Genomic DNA, 27,719 nt, shown 5'->3' on the forward strand with positions numbered 1-27,719 from the left:
TGTACCCGCGGTGTGAACTGAGGTTTACACTGCGGTTTTACACGGTTTGCACCATGGTTTTACGGTTGGCAACGTGGATTTACGGTTTGCATAGGGCAATACATCAGTAACAGGCTTGTCGCTAGATGGCGGATAGATCGATCAATTTTCGATCGCGATGCCTACAAGTCTGATAGGAAATTTGATTTATAACAAGTTGCTGACCGCCATTACGCTCACAACAATTAGTGATAATTACTTTATTTGTAATTTCAGCAAAATTAAAAAAAAAAATTTAAGGGCGGTTCAAACCGGTTTTGCCCAGTTGCAAACCGAAAACCAAACCGCACTCAAAAATGGCTAAACCGAACCGATGGTTTGACGATTTTAAAATGAAAAACCGCGGTTTGCCCCGATCAAAGACGATCGGGGCCGAGCCCTAATTGTGAGTAGCAGCGCCGCTTTTAGTTTTATTTTTCCGTATTGGAGGCAGCATGACAACGTCGTTTCCTCCTTTACATTTGGCGGCAGCAGTTTTTGAACTCACTTATAATGTCGTTGTATACAGGTGCTAAGCCTAAGACAAAACGTACCTTTTTCCAAAAAGCTGGCAAATCTGATGACATTTTCACGAAAGTTTTTGATAATCCAAATTCTGCAACAAAATTAACTCAGTCTGACACTTATATGACCTTCAGTCCCTTACCCTTGCGAAAGAGATCTACCCGTCCTACACTCAATTACGTACCCTTGAGTCAAGTAGATAACCCCGATGCTATTTTACGGTCCAAGCGGATACGTGTCCAAGACACCGATAGAACAAACGTGTCTGTTGTAGATAAAATTGCTTATTTCTTTTCACCAAAAAAATCGACAAAACAGTCTAATTTAACAATAAGTTGCGAAATTCCTAACGGAGAGTATACTATGATAGAAAGTTAGAAACCATAGCTACAGAACTAAGCACTATTGTCCGGGCGACACAGACCGCCTCTATTCTTAAATCACGTAGCATAAGCGAAACCTCAAAAATCCGTCTAGTAACTGACGAAGCAGGAAAAACACAAAGAAACGTTCCGATAAATAACTGGGCTCTAGAAGAAACTATCACCGACCGACTAGTCAAGAAAATCAGCAAAGGAAATAACGAAACTATCATACCGCACTACGATTTGGTAGACAATCACGCGGACGAAACTGTCAGCGGAGGACTAGCAACAAACAAAAATCCTAACACTCCATATCTTTCTCCAACGGCTTCCGATTCATTCTTCGAGTTAGTAGATCGCTTCTCAGGGCACATGCACATTGCAACACGAAATACCAGCACTCCACCGGCAAATATTCAATCACACATGCTCAACTCCACCACAGAAGCAATTAACAGTCCTATACCTTTCGTACCGTACGTGGATATCGATAACATCCTTACAGCCTTAAGCAAACACAACAACGCTATCGGTGGACACGAAGAGAGGAACGATATCATCCAATATCCCCTAAAGACCAAACCAACGTATGGAAAAGTGGACTATTGCGACAAGGATCGTGACATTACACAAACAATATGCCCATCTACTTCGGCAGGAATAACAACGTATACGCCCAGCATATCCGCAAGCCAGTGCAATAATCAGCTATATCACAACGACATGAGAGGGAATCCCGTCCGAACAACAAATCCACTCTCTTCGACAGGCCATTCAGCGTGCATATCTGGAGATTTACGACCAACACTCCCACTTCCCACTTCCACCTCACTTTTCCGACCTATTGCGCAAATTAACCGAACTCGTAGGGAGGACGAAACTTGCGGAAGCCCAAAAAGCCGCGCAATAGCAAGCGAATGATCTGATAGCCCTTTTGTGTGCATTGTGACCGCTGCCTTAATCGAGATCAAATCAATCGTCGAATTCATCAAAGTAACGGGTCAATTCGCGCAAACAGCGCAGACATCCACAAAAGTGCTCCGGAAGCAAGCCAACCCTAAGCAAGCGACACGCCAGGGAACTCACTCTCTTATACAGCCACTCGAAACCCTTGCAACGACTCTGAACAAAAAGCATCAGATAGCAATCACGCTATTCTCTACCAGAATCAAACAATTGATCAAACCCTTGTTAAACCTCAGCCGCGTTACAGTTCTTCCGCCGTCAGTGAGGGCCAAAGTTCAATTTCTCGGAATCCAAATACAAACCGCCCAGTTTATTACCCACCACAAGGAATACAAAACCCTTAAACTATCGGGATTAATACTAACCGAGCTCAACATCTAATCCAAAACGACACATAAACATCGTATCCGAAGGGAGCGGACTATCAGACAACCGAAGGAAATACAAACGCCTGGGGATACCACGGTGACCACTCACCCACCAAGAAGATCACAGACCAAGAGCTGTTATTCAAGGAAACAAGGGCCCACACTCGGATTTCCCAGAACAATCAAGAAATGGCATAACCATCAAATACTTACCGTAAAACCGAACAACGAAAAGGCAGGGAAGCTATCACCATGCTGAATCAACTACAAAATTTTTCGGGGAGTCCCGCCGTTCGCTTCGATCGTTGGATCAAACTTTTCGACAACGTCGTAGATATATCCAACTGGTACAATTCCGAAATAATTAGCATGCTGTCAACTAAAATGTCACGCGAAGCTTAGGACTTATTGCAAAATATCTTGGAATCCAGCGATACACGAGTACGAAGCCATAAAAAAACTCTTCCAAGAAAATTACCACGGTTTCGAAGACATCGACCTTTATCAAAGCCAGTTCGACGAAATTAAACGGAAGCCAAAAGATAATATTTTAAATTATGCTTATAGATTAAAAACTCTCTATAAACGAGCTTATGCCTCTAATTATCAAGAAACGCCAGAAGAACAAACAACTCAATTAAGACTACTTCGTCAAAAATTTATGCAAGGGCTCGATCCCGAACTGCAAAACATTGTAAGACACAAAAAGGTGTCTAGCTTCGAAGAATTGGTGTCCATCACATAGAAATACGCCAAGCGCGTCCAGTCGGACACAATAGAAAAGGAAAAAACTAATATTTGTCAATGCAGTGACTAATACAGAAAATGATACAGCGATACTACAAGCAATCGAAAAACGATGTGACCACATTAACTCAATCGCCTCCACCCTGAAGAAAGCCACCACGGAGCACACTCGACAGGAAACAAACACATCTCCTGATTTAAACAACAAATCAATCGCCTAACGGATGTCATTACGAATCTCGGCAACCTCATGCGAACAAACCTGCGCCAAGAGAATGGAATCCGCCACCCAATAAGAAGCAACTCCAATTATTACCCAAACCAATCGAAGCAAGTCAGTTTTTCAAGCCCCGCCCCTCGCAATACTTTAACTCGCCAAGGCCAAACGAGCGGATTCCGTCAGCCGTTCACAAACGCCTCCGGCCAAGGCGACGAAAATGTCTCAGTTCAGCAACCTTCCCAACAAAACAGGTCAATGCAAAACGCCGTAGGGTGCTCCAACTGCGGTCTCAATAACCATAGCATCGAATCGTGCTTTCGATATTTAAAACGGCAGACAACACCAGGCACGCCACCTACCTTGTTACGTTTGCCAACAGTTGGGCCATATAGCAAAGTTTTGTCCCAATAAGAGAAACTTAATAAGGCCCAACAAAACTAATGACTCTATGAATCAGGGAAACGAACAAGGGCCGGTCATAGAGTCAGGGCGACGGAGAATAGGCCAGTAAGCCCCGAAATGTTACCATCAGTCGCAAAAATTGCAGCATTCAGTAAATCAGCAGCCCCACGACTTTCCGTTAAGATTCACAATACTCCGTTTAAAGCATTATTCGATACTGGCGCGGTCAGGAGCCTATTACATATAGATATTTTTAATCAAATAACGTCGGAACATCAACTAAGCTGCTCTGAGTCTGACGTAGAATTATACGATGTGCACAATAGGAAATTGTTCACATTAGGGATAGTCTCCCTACCTGTTGTTTACGGCGCCAATATACTAGACCAAGAATTTATTGTCACGAATGGTATTTCCGATGCATGTATATTGGGTTTGGACGCCGCAGACAAACACGAGTTATTTTTGATGGCCGCTCTAAAACAATATTCCTTGTCCGTGACAGACCGGAAAGTAATCTAGAAGTAAAACAAGAGGGTTTATTACCGAAGAGCCAAGAGCCAATAGTTAAAACAACCATGACTTATTAAGTTAAAAGGGTCTTAATTGCCCCCAGATCTTCTCAAGTCGCGGAGGCCACATTTCAGGAGACTGGCAATAATATGGACACCAGTTCTCTCTTTTTATTTCCCCAGAGTATGGATTTACCTGAGGGAATATTTATATGGGCGATTTTGTAAATGCTAGGAACAGAAACGGGAGATATCAGATCTTCGTGGAAAATAAATCCATAGGGCACATACTCTGCCGAAGGATAGTCCCCTAGGAGAGGTAGAATTTTCTTGTCATCTGATAGGCAAAGTATCATCAGGTCAAGAGTCTGCTTTCAGGCGAATCCCCCTAACGAGGAACACGTACCAGAACCGGATACCGACCCCCAATATAAAAAACGTTTAGCGGCACTTCTTTATGAATTTACTGAACTATTTGCGACCAAAGACTCCGGATTAGGGAGTACAGGGTTGATTAAACACTTCATTGATACAGAAGGGAAAGGACCTATTCGACTTCGACCCTACCGTACAGGCCAGGGCCAAAAGGAAGAATTAGAGAAACAAATAAAAGAAATGTTGCAAGCGAACGTAATAAGGCATTCAACATCCCCATGGGCAACACCAGTAATCTTAGTACTTAAAAAAACAGGGGAAATTCGTTTTTGTATCGACTATAGGAAACTAAATACATTAACAAAGAAAGATTCTTACCCACTCCCAAGAATTGATAGCACTCTAGATAGACCGTACGGAAAGAAATTCTTTACAACCTTGGATCTGGCCTTAGGCTATTGGCAGATCGAACTAGAAGAATCACCTAAAGAAAAAACTGCCTTTATCGTAGAAAATAACCTATACGAATTTATTAGAATGCCGTTTGGATTATATAATGCGCCGGGTACCTTAATGCGCGATTAATGAACCATATATTAATAGATGTTGCAGGGCAGAAAGCCCTAGTTTATTTATATGACGTAAGCATTTTTTCCGACTCCTTCAAAAGCCATCTGAGCGACATTCGGGAAGTCTTCTCTTAAATTAAAAACGCAGGATTAAAATTAAAACTTAAGAAATGTCAATTCATGAAACTATAAGTTAATTATCTGGGGCATATCATTTCCACCGACGGTATCGGCCCGGACCCAGACAAAATAGACAAAATGGCTAATTATGAAGTTCCAGCGTCAGTAGAAGAAGTACGATCCTTTTTAGGATTAGCTGGGTATTTCGACGCTTTATTGAAAATTTCGGAGCTATTGCCCAACCATTGAAGGCCAAAACCCATAAAAAGGCATTAAACAAGCCCTTCGTTTGGACGGATGACGATCAAAAGGCTTTCGAAAAACTACGTACATATTTAATCACTCCCCCACTATTAGCATACCCTAACTTCGACCTCGAATTTTTATTGTTCACCGATGCCTGCGATTACGGAATCGGCTCTGTTCTTTCACAGATACAGCACAGTGTAGAAAAACCCATAGCATACGCGAGTCGACAATTAAAACCGGCCAAACAAAAATACGCCAGTGTAGAAAAAGAAGCCTTAGCTGTAGTATTTTCTATTAAACACTTCCGGCACTACTTATTGGATAAACCACCCAGGTAGCAAAAAATTCTCCAGCAACATTGCACCAAAGTCCTGCTGGTGTCGTATTGTAATACTGCCTCAATGTTTTTTAATAATGTGGCAATGTTGTTTTGCACCCACTTTTATGTTGCACTTCAATATTATTGCTTTTCCAATACTGAAGCAATATTGTTGTGCAACATTGAATGCTTGTATTGTAAATAGCCACACTATATTGATTGTTCTCGGTTTGTATTTCATATTATTAAACTAATGAATTAACTAGTTAAATTTATAATAAATTAATCAATATGAAGACGAACTGATAGACAAAACTTCTGTATTTACATATATAAACATATCTTGGTTACGAATGGACAGGATGAAAGCTCAGTGTAAATTGACATATAAATAACATTAATCAGGATCTGACTCTATTGCAAGCGCAATTTGTACTGCCTCTTCTTCCTCTTCATCTGATGTCGATGACGCAGATTGTAATTTTTGGGGACTTCGCGAAATAGGGCCTATGATTTTCTTTTGACGGATTGGCGCACGCACCAGAAAAAGGGATAGCTGTGTATCCATGTCGCTCGGACTGGTAAGTGGGTATCGCTTGAATACCGCATCTATATAATTTCATAAAAGAAGTCATGAGTAGCAGAAATAACTGGAAAAGTAAATAAATTACATACCTTTTACACATTTGTAAATTCTGGAGTGATCCATAAAAACTTTTTTGGGGTTCTCCTTATTTGCGTTGGTTTTTTTTAGTACGTATTGGGTTGCTACCTCTTTTGTAAGCAGCTTGTTCATGATTCCGTAAGCCATTTTAGGACCATCCACTCCACACGTACGATAGAGTTCCTCTGTGTTACAGTTTCTTCCATTTATACCAACAAATTCACAGGGAAAATACGACATTCACATTATACAACACACATACAAGACAATATTCAAACACACATAAACTATTTACAACAAACATTAACACAAACATACACAACAATCGCGAAGGGAAGCCAGCAATCCTGCAGAGCTCCTTCTTAAGGACTAACGCGAGGGCGGCCAGCCAACGGCAGAGCCCCCTCTTAACGTCCTGTCGGACATCGGGCCAAATCCCGAGTCCCAGACTAACTAAACATAGAGGCCAGAGGTCGACTAAGGTTCGACCTGACCTCTAAGGGTGAAAAGGTAACAGTAAGGGAGACAAGCACGGTAAGGAAGTCAAACACAACATGGCAGCACTTGCAACAAAGACAACAGAGGCCAATAGTTGTAACATCTGTCTGCATTTAGAAACATTCAAGCAGTAAATTATTTTTAATTTTATCCTAGAAATTTAAAAACACTTACAAATTTTTTTTTAACACTTTGTTTCTCAAATTCTGATTCAGTTTTTCAATATCTTGAATATTCTGAATTGGCAACACCAGATCATCAGCTTCGTCTTCGTCGTCTGCTATGTCAACATTCGTCTTTGTCAATATTGACATTGTATTTTCAATTGCGTCTATTCGAGATTCAATTCTATCGAATCTCGCGTCAAAATTTTTCACGTGTTTTTCCAGCAGGTGTTTTATTTGCATCATGGTTAAGGTGAGGGCATGCCTATTGATAAATTTGAAGCAAAATGTTAGTTAACAAGCAGACGTATTGCAATTTAGAAGACGTTACATTGTATAGGCAAAGGTAATAAATGGTGAAATTTTACAATTACATAATTTAACAAAACAAAGCAAATTTGGCTTACGTTTTTGTCCTTTCAGCAGTATTTATAAGAGGTGGCGAATTAGGAAGTTCCCCTGTTCCAGTGACATCTATGTTATCAACATTCATGAATGCCGATAAACTTTGGTCAACGTCTGCTGAAAGTAAACTAAATGGTTTTAAAAAGGTATCTAACCCAAGCTTATGTTTTTTACCGTCTTGCATGCTAGAGGAAGTTGAAGATGAAGAGCAACAAAAACTTGAAAATGCTGGTGAGGAATGATGAGATGATGGTTCTACGTAATCAGATGCTCTTTTCTGGAAGACGAAGTGGATGCAAAAATTTCTGCAATGTGTAAAAACATAGGTAATTTATGAAATGTATGTTGCATGGTCTATTGAAGACAAAGTTAAGGACGAGCTTGCGTGTATTAAGTTCAAACACGGCCTTTCGCTAAGTGCAGTAGCGGACATAGCTTCACTTTTTCGCACGACTTGCGATATAAAATTACCTAGAGATCCTAGAACTATTTGTAGGACGGATATTGCGAAATGTGATCCAAACTTTGTGTACCTTGGACTTGAGACGGGACTATTGAAAAGGATAAAGATTCCAGGGTTTGGACTACGTAATAATTCGAAAGTTATTGAAATTCAAATAAATGTGGATGGCATTCCCTTATTCAAGAGCAGCACGAGCTGCTTTTGGCCAATGCTATGTAAAATAGTTAATTCAGACGATTGTCGGCCATTTGTAGTTCAATGCTATTACGGCGATTCAAACCCCCAAGCGCAAAGCATTATTTGGCAAATTTTCTTTCGGACTTTAAAAATATTGCTACAAATGGGTTGACGTGGAATGGGAAGAAGTTTCGGTTACAGTTAAAGTAAATCGTGTGCGACGCACCAGCATGTAGTTTTTTAAAAGCTATAAAAGGACATTCGGGGTACGGTTCATGTGAGCGCTGTATGGTCTATGGGCGATATTGGGAAAATAGGATTATTTTTGATGATCTAAATGTAGAACTGCGTACGGACAATAATTTTAGGTCGCGAATTGATGAGAATCACCATGCGGGAATCAGTCCTTTTATAGAAATCGAGCGCCTCGACATGATTTATGATTTTCCGTTGGATTATTTGCATCTTGTTTGTCCTGGTGTCATGCGCCGGTTAATTAAACACATTTGGAGAGGCAAAAAATTCCGCACTGCCTTTCAAGCCAACAAATTGTTTTATTTAATAACAAAATGAAGGAATGCGCAGCAATGCTACCATCTGAATTCAATCCAAGTGTCGCCCGATTGAAACCCTAGCTCATTGGAAAGCGGTAGAATTTAGGACATTCCTGCTTTATGTCGGCCCAATTGTTTTGAAAACAATTCTTTCGGAAGAAAAATATGAGCATTTTCTTTATTTTCACGTGGCAACCCGAATTTTAGCACATCCTCAATCTACCGTAGACCAAAGCAAATATGCAGGCGAATGTCTTCGTTATTTCGTGGGTGAGTTCCAGCGGATTTATGGAACTCAACATCTTGTGTACAATGTTCATTCATTGATACATTTAGCTAAAGATTGTTTGATTCATGGCCCTCTAGATTCATTCAGTGCGTTTTCTTTTGAAAGTTACCTTGGTAAGATTAAGCGATTGATTCGGGCCGCTAAGTTGCCTCTCGCTCAACTGAAACGTCGCCTTTCTGAAATAGATTACGTCGATGATATCGGAGCAAGGTCTAATGATTATAACTATCATTCACGTGGTAAACATCTGGAAATAGGGACTCTTGATGTGTCGAAAAAATCAGAAAGATTTTGCATTACAAGTGATGGCTTAGCGTTTGAGATATTATCGGTATCGGAAAGGTATGTTGTAGCATCTCAGCTGCAATTTTGCGTATGTCGTCGAGGAAACAAGATCGAAGTTTTCAATACACCAGTAAAGGCTTCCCAAATAAATATTTTCTTGACAGAAGGAATATCTCCATCTCGTCGTTTCCCAATTGAAAAATTTGATAAATGTGTTAAGTGTGTGGTGTTTCCATATAATAAGCGACAAAATGTTGTTTATCCTCTTTTGCATAAGCCGTGAATGAATGTATTCCCACTCAGGTGAACCAATGTTTGTTTTTCTGCGCATCTTAAAACCTATGGATATGTCATGCTAATATACTGTTTGTACTTTAAAACGTGTGTTGAAACAAATTTTTATCAGAATCACATTTTAAAATCATTTTTGGTCACCATTAAATAATTCTTTATATCACATTACCAAATTTGCATGTTGATTAAGGTGATGAAGTTTTTTTATTAATATTTCAACGGAAACAATCAAACAATGCCTAGAATGCAATATCCCGTTAACATTGCAAAAGCAATGTACATGAAATAGTAACTGACTATGGCTTATTCAATCCTTCGATTCAAACACTCACCCAATATTGCCTGAAGGTTGCGCAAAAAATACAATAATGAAAGTAAAAAACAACTCTCCGGCAACATCGCTGCACTATTTTTTGCTACCTGGGAAGTAAACCAAACGAAAACCAGAGAAAAAAAAACAAATGAAAAGGGGTGTCGTGTAAAAAATACTGAAAAAGCCAGAAATAAAACAAAAGTCAAAAGAACGGACGAAGACCAGAGAAAGAGAAGCCGTGACGCACATGATAGATACCTGTGAAGAGCTACCGGGTTAGCTACCGAGATAGCTTCTCCGGCACCTCCGCCACCGACACCATTGAAGAATCCATTAGTCCCGACGCTGCCCATTTCTTTATCCGACGAATACGAGCCTTTGCCGCTCTCATTGCTTCCTTGCCTTTGGTATGTGGGGGGCACGGGCTGCACCATTCATTATATTTGCATTATATTTGCATTATATTTGCATTGATTATATTTGCTGCAGTACAAAATGGAAAGTTAATAGTTAATAGTAATAATAATTAAGTCTAGTAAGTAGAATATAACAAAATAATTATTGTATAGTTATATTTTAATCAAATAAAATTCTTAATTAAATAAATCTTAATTTAAAAAATTATATATTTATATGGTTAGAATGCGTAAAGTTGTATTTAGAAAATTAAATAGGAATCTGGCCGCTAGATGGCCATAGCTGTAAAAAAAAAGCTCGAATTTTTTTTTCTTTTGGTAAAACGGTTTGCCATACAAACCCAATTTTCACCTTTATACTGACAAATGCCTTTTTCGTTCTTTCCAAATCTTGTGCCTCGAAATGCCAGTCCGTCGTGGTTTCAAGCAGATAAACCAAGTACACAATGACAAACTATTTAAAAATAGAATTTAAAAAGCTGGGGACCATTCCAGTTTTAATGTTTCCTTGTTAATAGTTGATGAGGAAAACGAAGTGACCCAGTTGGAGCAAGAACACCAAATTTGGGTATGGATGCTTTTTCCTTTGTATTTCGTGATAGTCACTAAATTGCCTTCAGATCTGTACATGTGGTTAGTGAATTTAGTTTTACAATTGTTTTTCTTTATTATGTTAAAATACCATGCAGCTGAACTCAGTAGCTACGAAGAACGGTCAACCCTATTGCCATGTCAGGCTGACATGGCAGTAAGATACGAAATGGCTATTGCCATGTCAGGTTGACATGGCAAATTCGCCTACTACGGCTATTGCCATGTCAAATGCAGTTACATACGCTTGATATCAAGGGTATATATAAATATGTATGCTTCTATATATTGAAATAATAATAATTGTAATATAATTTTGTAACTCTTCTTGAAGAGTTATAAAATTAAATGGTTATTTTGTGTTCATATGTAGATTTATGTTTTTCCCCATAGTTTCGCTTAACTTTTTATATGTAATGTATTATTTACCGATTTTGAAATACTAAAGAAAAGTTAACTAGATTGGGACTGCAATACAATTTCACCTATTTTAACGAAGTCACAACGATGTTTATGATATATCAATAATACAGCAGACGCTTTTGTCACACGGTAAATATTTTTCCCCAAAAAAACTCTCTTATCCACCCTTTTTATTTCTAAATATTTTATATAAATATTGTATCCAATAAAACAAACATTTTTCAAATAATTTTTTATTCTCTAAATGTGTATATAAATTCAATACAAATAACAATGAATATTCGAAATGAAAAATGATTTCGTTAACAATCCGGGACTTGGAAACGGGTGGCGTTCTAGTAATTCTGTTAGGAGACCCAGCTGGCGCCCTGAAGCTCTTCATCTTTATGGAATGTTACGGATGCGTCTACTTCACCTGATGAGGAAGTATTTTAATAACATTGCCTTTACGAGGTTCTACTACACGGCCGTGAAGGCGCTACTGATGAACCATTTCGCAATCCTTATGATGAGTCTTTATAGCATCAGCGCGCGATCGCGATATCAATGGGCATTCGTATTCATATTCACGTCCAGCATTCGTAGAACCTGGGAAGCAAAATTATCAGGAGAAGCCTATCCAGCCAAAGAATTACCTTTCTCAAGCTCCTTTACATGTCATGGAAGCACTCTGTCATCAATTTGAAGAAAATCTTGATTTGGTTGATAGAAGCCTACCAATCAGAGATACCTTCAAAATGGAAGAAAATGAAATACGAAAAGACATTCAGTATCTGATGTTAGGCATCGAGTCACAAACGTTTGCCTGCGTTGATGATCAATTTCATGTGAACGGTTATCCATTTATCGATGGCATTGGCACCGACTGTTTAGCCGATTTAGTCCCACCACTGGTAGAAAGTGGCACTTTGGTTCGGCGTCTCAGCAAAGCAATTTGGAACCCAAAATTTGGTCCTGTACGTAATACTCTTGGAGACCAACTACTAGAAAGCCTACAATACTATCAGCAAATGGTGAAGGAAGTGACCGAGTTCCAGTCGGTCACGATTAAAGTTTGGCCCATTGGCAGTAAAGGAGTCTATATCACTGTCTTCTGCTTCACGACTTTCGCTGTCATCATCTTCATGTTCCTCCTCATCTTCTTCGTCTTCATCTTCTTCTGCAGGCTGTAGCCTACATGCCAAAAATAAAAACAAATATAAGACTAAAAACAAAAGAAGAATATGACAAATTAATTGTAAAAAAGAGAAACCTCTGACGAAGTCTTTCCAATAGGCAACATATCACTGTTCGACCTTGGTGAAGGTCCACCTAGACTTGCCAACCTTACTATGGATCTAAGTGAATAAAAAGTCAAACAAAGTGCATTAGAGTTGCATGTTTCATTAAAATCAAATAGTCAATTAGAAAGCAAGCTGTCCAAATGACTCCATTTCAATTAGAGAATGGGGAACTGTTTGAAAGTTTTAAAAAATGCTGTCACTGTTTAAGTGAAAATATGCAATTTCAGTGGGAAATAGTCTTGTCAAATAATATCATACGTTTCTTTAAAACTTTAATAACAATAATAACGAATCGTAATAACAATTATCTCTAAGTTTAAAATGATTTACGGAGAAACGCTGCTTGACTCGAGTTTTTCTTCTTGATTGTATGAGTTTCATCTAGTTATAAGCAGGTATTTAACGTAAGGACGGGAAACTTTTTTGCTGTCTTGTATTTCTTTCTTACCGCCGTTTCGGATCATTTTGATACAACCACTGAAGCGATTTGCTTGACGATTTGGTTCGTGTTTTCTTTGTTATTGCAGCAAAAGGTTACGATCGAGTTCATGTTTATTCACACTAACTAATATTTTTCATGTTCTTCTTTGGGTACAAATCACCAGTAGGACTGTTATTTTAAATGTTGGGAAGAGTAAACGCTGCACCCATGTACACACGTATTTGACATGAAAACACCTTTGAAGCTTGATAACCGAATTGGAATTTATAAAACAAAACGAAAGATCTTCAAGAAACAAATACTGTAAAAAACCGCCTATAAAGTAAACATGCCTCTAACCGCAAAAGAGGCTTACAAAAGGGAGAAAAAAAATCCGAAAACAGCTCACATTTTTCACTGGATTCCTTTGCGGTGGTATGCGTATATTATAAGCCGTAGCTACAATTTTTCAAAATGGATCATAAATTTTTCTCGCTTTCGTTTGCCATCCAAATTCTGCTGAGATAAAAGAAAAGAACACATCCCATTTGCCAATCTCAAGTCATAATAAGACTTGTATTAAATTTCGGAACATAACAACCTTTGTTAGTTTTTTTAACGGTATTTTCGGCTTCATTTGCAAGTCTTGCTTTATCAAAGCTAGGGAATTAAATGTGAAACTGTTAACCACTGGAGGTAATTACTTTCTGGGATGGAGCTCTTTTGGGGTACGGGGCCTCTTGGTTTTCCCCCCATACCACGCAGGGTTTCCCTTCAGGCTGCACATCCGGGATTCACACGTCGAGTACGAGTAATCGACAGCATACATAAGCATAATCGATCGATTATTACCAGTGCGATAGGGTGATCCCGAATACGACCTGTTTTCCAAGGTATCAAGAGCCAATTGAACAAATACAACCACATTTTGAAAATGGTGGTTTAAGTTAAATTCAAAAGAGAGAGCCTGATGCCCTACCAGTGACTTTACCCCGTAAAGGTTAACCAGAGTTAAATTAGCTATTAAATCTTGATGACACAACCGGAGTGAAATTATTGGTGACCGAACACAGGTCTACATCCCTTCTGTCCGCACAGATGGCATTAGCGATCGATGCCGAGCTAATGGGAGAGCTTTTTGCCCGAAGAGAGAACCGGCCGCAAGAGGCCGAAAGAGACTGAACTTTACAGTTGAGTTCACTTCGTGAATCACATAGGGGAAATGGCAGGCGGGGATTGTACTAAAATTCAGGTGTTGCTGTCATTGGTAATGCTGAATGTTGTAATAATCATTTGCTATATGTTTTTAGGCTTATTCGAGTAACAAAATGCCTATTATTTTTCAAATAATTTTATTATTTTTCGTTATCTTTTAATTTACCAAAATGCGTTTCTTTTTTTTTTCGTTAGCGCAGCTCAATACTTATTTTAATAGTTATGATTGTCGTGCCAGTATGTTGGGTTTTTGCACAAGCCTCAGAGCAGTGACTACAATTATTAATATTACATTTTAATTTTAAAATTAGCATTATTGGCGTTAAGAGAATATAATGATTATATTAAGAAAAAGAAAAACGAAAACATTGCCTAAACGAAGAGCCGAAATTCTTCCATTTTCCGTTGTTTTCTCTCCTCCAGGAAACATATAAAATTTAAATAATTATTATCGGGAGAACTATACGTTTAAATTCATAAATTTAGATAAAAGGAAAATACATTTATGAGAACTATCCGCTTTTATAAAAAAAATTTAAGAATTTCCATAGGCAAAATTTTTTTCATTTTCTTTTACTTGACGCCCTCTATCCGCTTTTTTCTACATGGTGGTGGTTCTATCGGTTTCGCCGGGTATTTTGTACCGAACCGAACCGCGTCGTAAGTACGCCATCTCGGTAGTAGCCGATCGTTCAGTTTTCGGGTAGGTCCATGGGACAGAAACGAGGTTCACCCAAACCCCACAGTGCCGCATCGAAATTCAAAACACTGCCAAATTGATGGTGCCTTACTAGTCTGGCGTTCTGACGAGTGATTAGGCCAGCCACTGTTTTTTTTTGCTGTTGGAAGGGATATGAAAAATTTGTATTTCACTGGAGATATTGGAGAGACGGCCTGGCCATCCGAAAAATAAAACGGACGCAACAGGCCGAGTCTTTGCATGATTTGCTACAAAAAGCTATATATTCGAAACTTTAAAGCACATCAGTTATCACAATTTGTTATATCCACTAAACATTACCCGACTCACTCCAGACAGCTAAGCTTTTTTAATTGTGCTGCGAAATGCCATTTCGTTAGACCCTAAGGGTGTAGACCCATTTATTTAGCTCTTTAAAGACAAAAAAACAAAGAAACATCTATTCCTTTCCTAATGCCTGGATACGCCCCCTCTCTTCAGACTTATTTTAGCTCTTACAGAGTAAGGATGTCGGCACCTGGAAATTACGGAGATAGGCGTAGAAGCGATTGGTTTGATCCACGTGCCGTAAATTTTTCGAATAGGGAGCAGGAAAGAGAATTTTTAGAACGCTCTCGTTTTCGTGATCGCCCAAGTTACTACGATTCACGTTATCAAGAAAGGGAAAGGTCCCCCCCACGTCCAACGCCGAGTGGTTTTTATCGCGATCGTCCCTACCTCGCCCCAATCTACGACCGTTACGATCAAGATTATGGCAGAGTCAGACCAAATTATGGGTTTGACGTGCGGGATTTTTACACACGTGAGGCTGGTCGAGGGTTTTGGAGTGATACGGCGAATTATAATTCCCGCCGTGACATTTTTCGTGCAGAATATAATCGTGTGGAGGACAGGCAATATACGGATGAGGACAGCGAGCGCTAGCCAAGTCGTGAGAGTTTTGACCGTGGTAATAGGCAGAGAACCGACGAGCAAGAGGAAGACTATGGGCCACCGCAAGAAGAGGATGAGGTGGAAGAAATAGTGATAGACGACCAAGAAGATCAGGATCGTCTGCAAGGGTTCTTTAAGCGGCCATGGCGCCCAGAAAATCGAAGGCCAGAGAGTTTGGCAGGGCAGCTAGCGGCCAGGTCGCCAGCCGTACCCAGCTCGCCGAGGCCGGGTTCATCAAAGGCGCGTACCCCAGAGCCCCGTAGTCTAAGGTCGAATGGTAGTAAAGAACCTGCACCGTTGGTAGTGCCACAAGAGGTCACCGAAGCTCTTTCCAGCTGGTTGACGAAAGGAGTGCCAACTGACGAATCTAAAGCAATTTCAAAGAGGATTCCGCTTGATTTTGTGGACAAAGAATTTTCGTTAAGACCACCCAAACTCGACGGCTACATGTACAGACGGGCAAAGGATAAAGGGAAGTTAAAGGCAGTCAATGCGGCGGAGGAGTCGCTGGTCACGACGCAACTCAAGATCATGGATATTGGCCCGCCACTCATAGACCTTTATACCCGCATTTTTTCCCTCAGTGATGGAGATCGGAAAGAAAATCCCAGGATTTGGTAAAGGACGCACTACAGCAGTGGTCTCGCGCCTATCACCACATTACCCGGCAGAGAAGGCGATCGGTGGTTGCCTTAGTGGAACCCGGTTTCGACTTTCTTGCAGCTGACCCTGAAGCGTTTGCACCCGGAAAGGAGGCTCGAGAGCTCCTTTTTACGGGAAAGTTCCTGGAGTCGATGCTTAAAGAAGCATCGCAGGACGCAACATTGGCTAAAACCTCAAAGACCAAGACAAGTTTCAGGTCCAGAGGAAATGGGTCAATGGACCATTCTCAATCAACATCGAAGCACCCTTTCGTTTTGCGCCCGAGGAAGACGAGGGAGCAGCCACCGCAACGAGTTGGAGGGGAAAGAGGACGACCGACTGGGGCTAGTTCCTGGTTACGGGGAGGCCAAAGGTATGTTTTTAATCCGCAATCTATTATTTGTTCGAAACGCCGGGCGGAAGAGCAAGTGGGTGCTAGGTTGATAGCTTTTGCAGATCGTTGGACAGTGGTAACAGACGATCAATGGATCCTCGATAGTTTAGCGCATGGCGTTAAACTCGATTTCAGCTTTTCACCTATCCAACGCACAATTCCTGTCCCTGTTGTCATGTCCAAAGAGATGGAGGCAGTGTGTGACAGAGAAGTGAGGGATCTTGTCAGAAAGCGGGCTATTAGAGAAATCACCGACGGGTCGGAAGGGTTCGTTTGTTCTTTATTTGTGATTCCCAAAAAATCGGGTGGGTTTAGGCCTATCATTAATCTGAAGCCCTTAAATCAATTTATTCGGTACGAACACTTCAAGATGGAAAATCTAGAATCGGCTCGTTTTCTTTTACGAAAAGGGGATTGGATGGTTAAACTAGATTTAAAAGACGCCTACCTGACGGTGCCGGTTTTTGCTACCCACCAAAAGTTTTTGCGGTTCCAGTGGAAGGGGCGTTTATTCCAATTTGCATGTCTGGCCTTTGGTCTGGCTTCCGCGCCAAGGATTTTTACAAAAATTCTCAAGGTTGTCATGGGTTTTTTAAGAAAAAAGGGCATAAGACTGATAATCTATTTGGATGACATCTTAATTTTGAATGTGTCTGGAGAAAGCACATTAGGGGATCTTAACGTGACCATCCGGTTGCTAAAACATCTGGGTTTTTTAATAAATTGGGAAAAATCCGTGTTGGTCCCTACGCAAGTCCTAGAGTATCTGGGGCTAGTAATCGATTCGGTTCGATTGTCCTTCGCCTTGCCAAACATCAAAGTAAAAGCAGTTAAGGAGATGTGTGAGGCGGCGCTTGCGGCGGAATCAATTTCTTTGCGAAAGATTGCGTCTATCATGGGCAATTTTACCTGGGCGATCCCAGCGATTCCATACGCTCAGGCGCATTACCGTAGATTGCAACGGTTCTACATCAAACGATCGCAATCGGCCAATTTCAATTTGAAGACTAGATGTTCACTTTCAGCGGAAGCTCGGGAGGACCTGGAATGGTGGGTGTTTAATCTAAACAAAGCGCAAGATAAAATTTTCTTTCCCCACACACCAGATCTCGAGATTTACACAGATGCGTCGCTATCAGGTTGGGGTGCATGCTGTGATGAAAGCAGAACGAGAGGATCTTGGACGCTAGCAGATACAAAAAAGCACATTAACGAGCTCGAACTATTAGGAGCGTTGTTTGCGTACAGGCGTTTGCTGCTCAGTCTAAGAATATCTCAATTAGGGTATTCTTGGACAATTCGACAGCTGTAGCCTATATTAATCATTGCGGGGGTTCTCGATCTCAGGCCCTGACTAGCGAATCTGCCCAGCTTACAACTAGGTGCGAGAACCGCGGCATATCGTTGGAAGCGGTTCACGTAGCGGGCAAATTAAATATCGTTGCGGATGAAGAGTCACGGGCCGGGCCTGACGCCGGGGATTGGAAGTTGGATCCGCGCGTTTTCAAGTGCATTCAGGAACTATGGCCGTCAGTCGTTGACGTTTTCGCAACACCTTGGAACGCACAGCTTCCATCATTTATTTCATGGCATCCGCAACCTGGCGCAATGGCAACAAACGCCTTTTCAGTCAATTGGAAAGGGTTGTTGGCTTACTGTTTCCCACCATTCGCCCTAATTTTCAAATGCTTAGAAAAAATCAGGCGGGAAAAATCTGTAGTGGTTTTTGTTTGTCCAGTTTGGATAGGCCAGCCGTGGTTCCCGTTATTGCTGGAGCTCTCGTGCGACGTCCCACGTCTTCTTGCGCCGTCTCAGAGCCTTTTGAAATCAGCACTGGACGAAAGTCACCCGCTTACCTGGAACAGCGCGCTACACTTGGCCGTCTGGAAGCTGTCAGGAGACAGTACCTTGACCGAGGATTTTCGACAACGGTGGTCGACTTACTCATGGCCGGAATTAGGCCCAACACCCAAACCGCTTATGAGTCAGCATGGAGAAATTGGGTGCATTGGTGTATGAGGAGGCGTTCGAATCCCTTCACAATTGTTATAGCGGACATCTTGGAATTTTTAACAAATTTGCATGCGTCGGGTAAATCGTATAGTTCTATTAATCTTCATAGGTCGATGTTGTCGAGCACTCTTGAGCCAGCGGAGGGCATGCCCATAGGCGAGCAGCCGGAAGTAGTAAGATTGCTCAAAGGTTGTTACAATCGAAATCCGCCTCGTCCGAGATACAATGCAACATGGGATCCTAATCAAGTCCTCACCTTTGTTTCTTCGTTAGAGAAAACGATTCGTTGCCGCTATACCTGTTAGCGTACAAAATGGTAACGTTGGTTGCGCTAGCGACGCTCATGCGAGTCTCAGAAATTGCGGCGATTGAATACAGTTCGTTAGTATTCGGTTCAAATAGCGTAAAATTCGCGTTGGGGGCGCCGAGGAAAGCTCAGAGAAGCGGTCCATTGCAAACATTCTCTTTAACAGCTTGTCCAGATCCAAAGGTATGTCCGGTTAGGACGCTGGAGTCATGCAAAGAGCGCACCAGTAGTTTTCGAGCGAAACACAACAGTGATAGGCTGGTTATAGCAGTCATTGCTCCGCACAAACCAGTGTCACCCAACACCGTGAGTCGATGGATAAAATCCGTCCTAAAGGAAGCCGGGATCAATACGAAGGTATTTTGGGCACATTCAACTAGAAGCGCGGCCGCTTCTAAGGCGTCAAACAACGGATTGTCAATGGATGCAATTTTAAAAGCGGGAAGCTGGTCGCACGAATCGACGTTTAGAAGATTTTACAACCGATCGGCGGAGGCAACGGTTGAATCATCAGTCTTCGGACAAACTCACATTTAAACAAATCTACAAAGTCACCCTTAGGGTCTAACGAAATGGCATTTCGCAGCACAATTGTTAATTACCAGAGGGATCGTGTAACGATCCCGAAAGGTAATTGTAATTGTGCTAGAAATAAATGAAGAGACGACCCTAAGGGTCTGTCTCCCACCCAGACCCACCCTGGCTTCATTTATGGAGAATTATTATGTGGTTTGATATCCGTCAGCCTTTTGTATTTTCATTATATTTTGGTTTCTGATAGAGTAAACCAAGCCAGAAAGCCCATTTCAGCGGAGGCAGTGGTCATAACTGGAATCAGTCCAACGAACGTCCAGCAAATCAGCTTCATGGCTAAGAAAACCCCTGGCGAGATGGCAGCTATAGAAGAACTGCAATTTTTTGTTGTGTCTTTTCTTAACGAGTGGATCTTTGAATGGCACTACTGTTGTTACCTTTTTTCATGACCGTTACGGACAGAGTTTTTTTCCCCTGTCAGAATTACGTCAGGTTTTTTCTCTGGTCCATCACTGATTTCATAATCATTGTTTTGTTTGGTTGTTTATGTTGTTAAAGTTGTTACAAGCCCTGGTGAAATAAGTCTGAAGAGAGGGGGCGTATCCAGGCATTAGGAAAGGAATAGATGTTTCTTTGTTTTTTTGTCTTTAAAGAGCTAAATAAATGGGTCTACACCCTTAGGGTCGTCTCTTCATTTATTTCTAGCACAATTACAATTACCTTTCGGGATCGTTACACGATCCCTCTGGTAATTAACAAATAATGAAAATAGACATAAAAGAAGAGTACTCTGTACCCTCTTCAATGACAGAGTTTCCCAAGTAACACAAGGCCACAACCGATTTCACCTGGTGAATTTGAATGTCTCCACACTTCATGCTGTAAAGGAAATTTAAAAGTCAAAATCAAAAGGTGCGGCCTCGTTGATCACGTGGTAAAAATGCTGCAGAGGTTTGTGTTAGACAAAACCTCCCATCGGAAAAGAAGTCTTCGAACTTCGCTCTCTTCAGATAGTGGCTATTTGTTTAAATTTTGAAACAAGTGCCATTTCGAGATCGTAAAAATTCGCGAAAATTGTGAATTTTGCAAGAAATATATCCTACAGCACAATCAATGGCGTCGGCCATTGCTACACTGTTCTGCTTCACTTGTGTTTGAATAGGTCTAACGTGAATGTTACTTCATCTTCTGAAGCTTGCGTAATTTTAGGCTGTCATTCAACCAGGTGCTACACCTTAACACGCCGTGAACCTTCAGTTTGAAAGGAGTACAAGGACAGTTCTGTGAATTCCCTGTAAATAAGATTAGTTGAGGCACAATGGATGTGAACACACCAGAAACTGGCAAGTCAAGACATCGCCTATCAGAAAGAAGAGGATTAGGTTCATTGACACTCAATCAAGACGGTGTGTCCAAGTTGGAAAGCACCGCTAACTTATGTACGGGAAAGTGGACTCGGTTTACTGGCGCCGGGATCGATGATGGGGCACGGAATTATCTTCCCCTGGTGTCAAAAAGAAAAAAAGTTTCCCATTTCCGGTCGATGCAACACCAAGATGGCGCTGAGACCGATGTCGTCACTGTAGAGGAGCTGAGCCGAGACTGCCCTCCTGCCGGCCTTAGCCCCGCTTCGTCTCAAAGCTCTAAATATAGAGCGTTGCCTGGCTGTAGTCCAGGTTGGCCGCACACCTACCACCATGGGACTATCTTTAGTTTTCCTTCCCTGCCGTCGTCTTCAGTATTATCCTCCACTTACTATCAACGGTGACGCCTCTTCTACCCAGTCGGATTGTTAGCTTGCGACTGCAACACTGCCAGTCGCCGTTTATCCACTGTAGTTGAGAAGCCTCCATTGAACTAGCTTATCCAATTCAAAATTGTGCCTTACTTGTCGGTGATAATACAGTTCTCAATAGGTCACCGTTCGATCTCAAGCCTTTGCCAGACTCCGGATATAAGGACGGCTCGTCAGAGTCTTTAGGTTCACCCTGTTCACTAGGCCTATCCCGAATTGTGCCCACAGCCATATTGAACGCCAATCCCTCTACCCCGTCGTTATTGACGCAATTCTCTCCGCCACCCAACAGTGATAGGAGTTGGATTATTCTTCAAGAGTTAGTCTCTTCTGATGATGAAGCTCAGCAACATTTAAGTTGGCAACAACAGACAGCAGCAGCGTCGCTCTATCGCTGCACTTAACATAGTTCTTTTGGTGTAGTCGATCTACCTTCGCACGGCCATTACCATTAACTACCTCTGCCACCACACACAAAGCTCAGTATTTTGTCAACAGTCAAGACCAGGAGATGGTCTGTGAAACCTACTGCTCCGAAAGCTGCCAAGAACAAGACGCAATATGGAGTGACTCCGCACGGCTGCATGGCTCCATCTGCACGTCTACTACGATGGCGAAAGCTACGCCGTTTGCTGACCAAAAGCCTGGGCTGTTTACGAGAAATACCAGTAGCCGAGCTAGTAGCCAATCTCTTCCCGAGCCAATAAAAAAAAACTAAGAAAGATACGCTTTACGTGACGTTAACTGAACCCCTAAACGAAATGGTTGTAGATAATACTTCATTTCCTCATCGACCTGCACGGTCTCGTTCACCTAATACCAGTTCCAGTAATTGTTACAGCGAAGCCGTCAGAGATCGACGGGCTTATAGTGCAGACCGGCCAATATGTTCTCCATATCCGAATTCTGCAATCGATATCATGGAGAAAGTGGACGAGAGCGGCCCAAGTAGAGCCGTCACTTATCCTAAAGCCAACATTGGATCAACTTAAGTTGAAAAATTGCGCCAACTAACTGGAAGGCTTCGGCCTTCCTCGTCGTCAACGCACATAACCGGGAAAGGCAGGTCTCCCGAGCCTACGCAACTAGCGTCTGCCGAGGAGTGAATCCGACCTCCATACTTCATTCATTGCTCCCCCACGCCAACCTCGTTTTCGTTCCGAACGGAAAAAATCTTCCCGTTCTAAAAAAGATTCCGCCACATCCACATCCGATCTTGTCCTTCCAGCAAGATCTAACGCATCAACACAAAATCCAACAGAGGCTGATTTTTCTTACCAAAAAAAACGAGAACTTCTTGGAGAACAGCGATACGACAGGCGGAAGCATTGTTCCAGATGCCACGCCGGCATCAGAAGAATCTCTGTCTGCAGAAGTGCCAGTTTTGCCGACAAATGAAGTACGCTACCAGGCTCACGAAAATCTCTTTGCGGACAACTCAGGCAAATCCAATAGCAACCAGCCGATTCCAAATAATGATGATTTTTTCGACGAAGTCCATCTCACCTTGTTTAGGATGAATCCTCGCATTATGGTAGGAACTTATCAACAACGTACCATACCTTTTCGCAGTGCATCCTTCTCACAATTCGACGTCGGGACGGGCGGAAAGTACAACCACCGGCCGAGAACAACCATTACGCTTAAACTTGTGGCGTATAGCATCGGAAAGGCGTAGCTAGTAACTCCAGCTTGCTCTATTCTGGTTTACTTCCTCTTCGGCTGAAAATCAACGAACGCAATTGCGAAGAAACATGAAGCATCTCCAAATTCCACGTAGCAGAGGAAAAGAAAGACATTTCTACAGTTCCAGTTGCAATCTCGAACACAAGTGATTCTAAAAACTATTAAAGACACCATGCGCTAGTCTAGCTCATTTTATACTTTAGTTCATCGTGATTGCTTAACAAAAGACGATAGGGCACCTTTTTGTCGCAAACTAATGGATGAGTCCACCAAAGAACTGGATGAATTGAACAATCGAAATCTTGAGGAGCTCGAGTTGATGACAAAGAATAAAAAATCGTGCACCGATACATTACTGGATTGCGGGGGATTGGTGAAGCCACCGTCGTTCAATGATTCGAATCAAAATATCGAAGCTTTGCCTACTTCGAAAAGTTGTAGCGTGTTCCAATATGTCGGCCATACAACTTGTCTGCCTGAAGTGGCAAACGAAGTCAAAGAAGAAGCAGATGAGGCCGTCGATTTGACTTCTTACGAAACCTCAGAAGTCTCAGTTTCCGCTGAAATCCGTTTGAGCCCACTGCCAAATGTCGGCTCTGAAAGTAATGAGCTAGACGTATCGGAAACTTTGCCTGTACTGGATTTGCTTGAGCTCAATAACCACGTGCTGCGATTGACGGCCGCTACGCGTGACAGCACGCTGGATCGCTTTGGCCGATTTAGAAGTGGCAGCTCAATTTGGCGTGCCCGTTTCAGTATTTTCGCCCAGCATGGAGTCTTCAGGTGCGCCGCCTCTGATGTGAACTACGTTTCAATAAAGTCCCCCCCCCCCCCAAAAAAAAAAAAAAAAAAAAAAAGTCGTTCGCTTTTAGAAATGAAATCCAAAAGCAAGAAGCGAGTTATAGTTTGGGAGGAAACAGCACCTAAACAGTGTAGAAAAAAATCTCAAACAACAGATCACAGTAAATCGAGTGGTCTTCGAGTTAAAAAGCTATTTGTGATTGATAACATCAGGTGCAAACAGCCTTCTGTCAACACGATATCAAGTATAAACTAACAGTACTTATGAAACTAATTTTTAAAGTAATGTTTGGTTTGGTTTTCAATAGGTAGCATTGCTGGTGCGATGGACAACCAGGCGGAATGTCAACCGAGACCGGGAATTGCATAGGCGACGACCGGCGAAATCATCTGATTTTTGCAACACGTTTATGGGGCTGTACATCGAGCAAAGTTACCTCAACACCATAGACGCCCAAAATATACCCAGTTTCAGGCATCAATCTAACCTTCGAATTATTACTTTCGGACGTGAAACCTTTGACAAAAGCACATTCGACGGTTAGAGCCATCAAGGCCATAATAACCCGCGACTGGCTTTGTGATCCTATGTTGAAAATAGGCCCACACATCATCATTAAACTGTTTTTTAGGCAACAGGCCTCGTATTTTGGTGCGAAAATTACTAGAGAGGATGGTTTTATAATAGGGATGTACATAAAAGTATGTGAATTGCGCGAAAGAGTAGTATGTAATAGTAACGTAGACTACGTCGTATTGAGTCACCACGAAAGTTATTAGGACTTTTACTGCGTTTACTCTTCCTGACAGAATAACAAAAACAGTCTATTTTCATTCAACATAGCTTTGTGCATTAATTCGAGTTGTATATGTGCACTCGTAGCTATCTAACAATAAGCAGAATGCTGTATGTGCAGACAGGAAATCGCTGTCAAAAAGTTTCTTTAGAATGTGTAAGGCAAACAAGGTAGGCTATGTAACTGATACAGTGTGTACGGCCCATTTGTTATCGTCGTCAGATTTCTATACAATATTAGGCTGCGTAATTCAGTGGAATACGCAGCCTATTAGGGAAGAGGACATAAATGGACTTTCATTTGTCGAATCATGGAGCAACTGTGGTTCATCTACTCGTTGCTTTGAGCTGGCATAATTTAAGGTCAACATCACACGTGTACAACATTGTTCGCCAAGCAGTCCCTAGTTTGATAACTCTTACACATGAGATATCACATATGTAATATGATTTTCTGTTGTAATATAGCAACCGGAAAATGTCAAAGGTTCCTTTATCTGTCACCCGCCTTTCACCGTTGTTCGCTACGAAATGTAAATTTTTAGCCAATGGATCGATAAGAACCGGTGAGAAATGTACAGTATCCTCCAGAAAAAAGAGGCACCCCCCGGTCGCCAAAAATAAAATAATATATTACTAGCGCTAGATGGCATTTATTTTTTGCAACATATAAACAAAAAAAGCATGCGTTTTTTTTTTGTTTGTTTGTTTTGACGGCAAAATTCCAGACGGTTTGCCGATTTCCGATTTTTTTTTGTAATTTTGCTTCGAGCGAAATAAAGAAAACTGAAAATTTGAGAAGTCTGGAGAAAGGCACACATTGTCTGAATCGTAACCTTTTCCCAACCTCACTTTTTTTTCCAAATTTTCCGTTGTCGTATTTCTACCCGCAGGAAATATTAGGAAAACTTATTGGCCAAAGGCGATTTTAGAATGCAGACAATATTATTTTAGCTTTTTTTAATTAATCTAAATTATTCAACAGAAAATTGTTAAGAAGACTATTATTTAAGTTAAGCAAACTGGTGAACGAAATAAGTTTTAGTATTTCGTTCACCAGCCATTATCATCAATTCATAATTGAAGCCTTTTTGTAATCGATAGATTTGAACTTAAATTGGATGGAAAACTCCTGTTTAATTCTAATTTAGATTCATCGAACAAAACCTAAAATAATATTGTCTGTATTCTAAAATCGCCTTTAGCCAAAAGTTTTCCTAATATTTCCTGCGGGCAAAAATACGACAACGGAAAATTTGGAAAAAAAAGTGAGGTTGGGAAAAGGTTACGATTCAGACAATGTGTGCCTTTCTCCAGACTTCTCAAATTTTCAGTTTTCTTTATTTTGCTCGAAGCAAAATTACAAAAAAAATCGGAAATCGGCAAACCGTCTGGAATTTTGCCGTCAAAACAAACAAACAAAAAAAAACGCATGCTTTTTTTGTTTATATGTTGCAAAAATTAAATGCCATCTAGCGCTAGTAATATATTATTTTATTTTTGGCGACCGGGGGGTGCCTCTTTTTTGTGGAGGATACTGTACATCTAGCCAATACTCACACAAACAGAAGTACAATTGGGACAATCGCTGTTACTCATACAAAACCACGACAAACCGCTGTTGCTCACCCCTTCACGAGCAGCCCCGGTCAACGACTTAAACGACCTTCAGAGTAACCAGTACACTTTCTCCCGTTTACAATTACTTCCGTCTTTTTTTGGAAGTCCTCTTGTTCGCTTCGACTCCTGGCTAGAACCTTTTCAAAGTATCGTAGATGGGTCGCGTTGGTCAGAAGAAAAAACTATTCAGATGCTAAGAGCCAAATTTATAAATAAAGCTTTTCCGATTATTCAGGCAACTTTGAAAGCTCATCCGCATGATTATGTCTTGATTAATAGTCTTCTCTTAATCATTTTGATAGAAATGAAAACGCAGATGCTCATCAAAAGAAATTCAATAAAGCTCAGTGTAACGTGTAAGCCAAGAGATAAGATTATAGAATATACTAATCGGTTGCAGGAAATTTCAAGCGCGCATATCCTGTAGGCTATTCAGGAGCGAATTTTTCAGAAACCCTTATGCAAAATTTTTTAGAGAGATTGGATTCCAAATTGCAGTCGTAGGATAAATATAAAGAACTCAGGAATTTTAATGATCTTCTTACTGCAACGCGTGTGCACGCATTACGATAGAAGCCATGGAAAGTGATAGGGAAAAACACGATTTGATTAGGCCAGTTACTGAGCCATCTGATACCAAGGAAGCAGAATTAAAGACTAAAGAAAATATTGGACCAAAAAAGTCGTTAATAATGCGGTAGCAGATATTGTACACGGTAATAACCACGTTGGTGAGCCTAAAATTCAGAACGATGAAATTAAAAGAGTGCCATCCACGAACTAACTCAAGCGGTAAGGCAATGGAAATTTGATAAAAAACATAATGTTTCTTATCTACCGAGCGCCATATAGAAAACAGGTTTCTTTCCAAGCTTGTAGCAATAGCCAGGACAGAAATTGGAGACCTCCTCCGCGCGTTAATAAGTACAATGTCACGCAATCATATACTGAAATTCCGAATAGGTCAACAGCTCCTTAACCTTCTTTTTCGAGACCAGCTACTGATTCTAGCTATAGGCCAACTCCAACAGTGCTGATTTTCGATGAATTGACGAATGAATCGGCACAGTGAATTCCATTAAAAAATTTTCAGATCCCGTTTAAGGCATTATTCGATACAGGAGCGTCTAAGAGCATTATTCACGAGAGATTATTTAGGAAGTTGCCCCAGAAAAGTCAAATGATCAGCAGTCAACTTGATTTCGATTTATAAGATGTAGGGGAGAAAAAGTTACATACGGTTAGAAAAGTTACTTTACCCGTACTAAACGGGGAGTCAATTTTGGTA

General features: G+C 41.1%; 1 protein-coding gene across 1 annotated transcript; it reads left to right on the forward strand.

Moving 5' to 3' along the window:
* Positions 1–21,972: 21,972 nt before the first annotated feature.
* LOC130699881 (uncharacterized) lies at positions 21,973–24,613 on the forward strand. Its single transcript, XM_057521950.2, has 2 exons — positions 21,973–24,260; positions 24,324–24,613. The coding sequence occupies exons 1-2, from the start codon at positions 23,471–23,473 to the stop codon at positions 24,383–24,385; spliced, it is 852 nt and encodes a 283-aa protein (XP_057377933.1). The 5' UTR covers positions 21,973–23,470; the 3' UTR covers positions 24,386–24,613.
* The last annotated feature ends 3,106 nt before the right edge of the window (positions 24,614–27,719 follow it).

The sequence above is a fragment of the Daphnia carinata genome, chromosome 5 (genome assembly GCF_022539665.2).
Source record: "Daphnia carinata strain CSIRO-1 chromosome 5, CSIRO_AGI_Dcar_HiC_V3, whole genome shotgun sequence".
Taxonomy (NCBI): Eukaryota; Metazoa; Arthropoda; class Branchiopoda; order Diplostraca; family Daphniidae; genus Daphnia; species Daphnia carinata.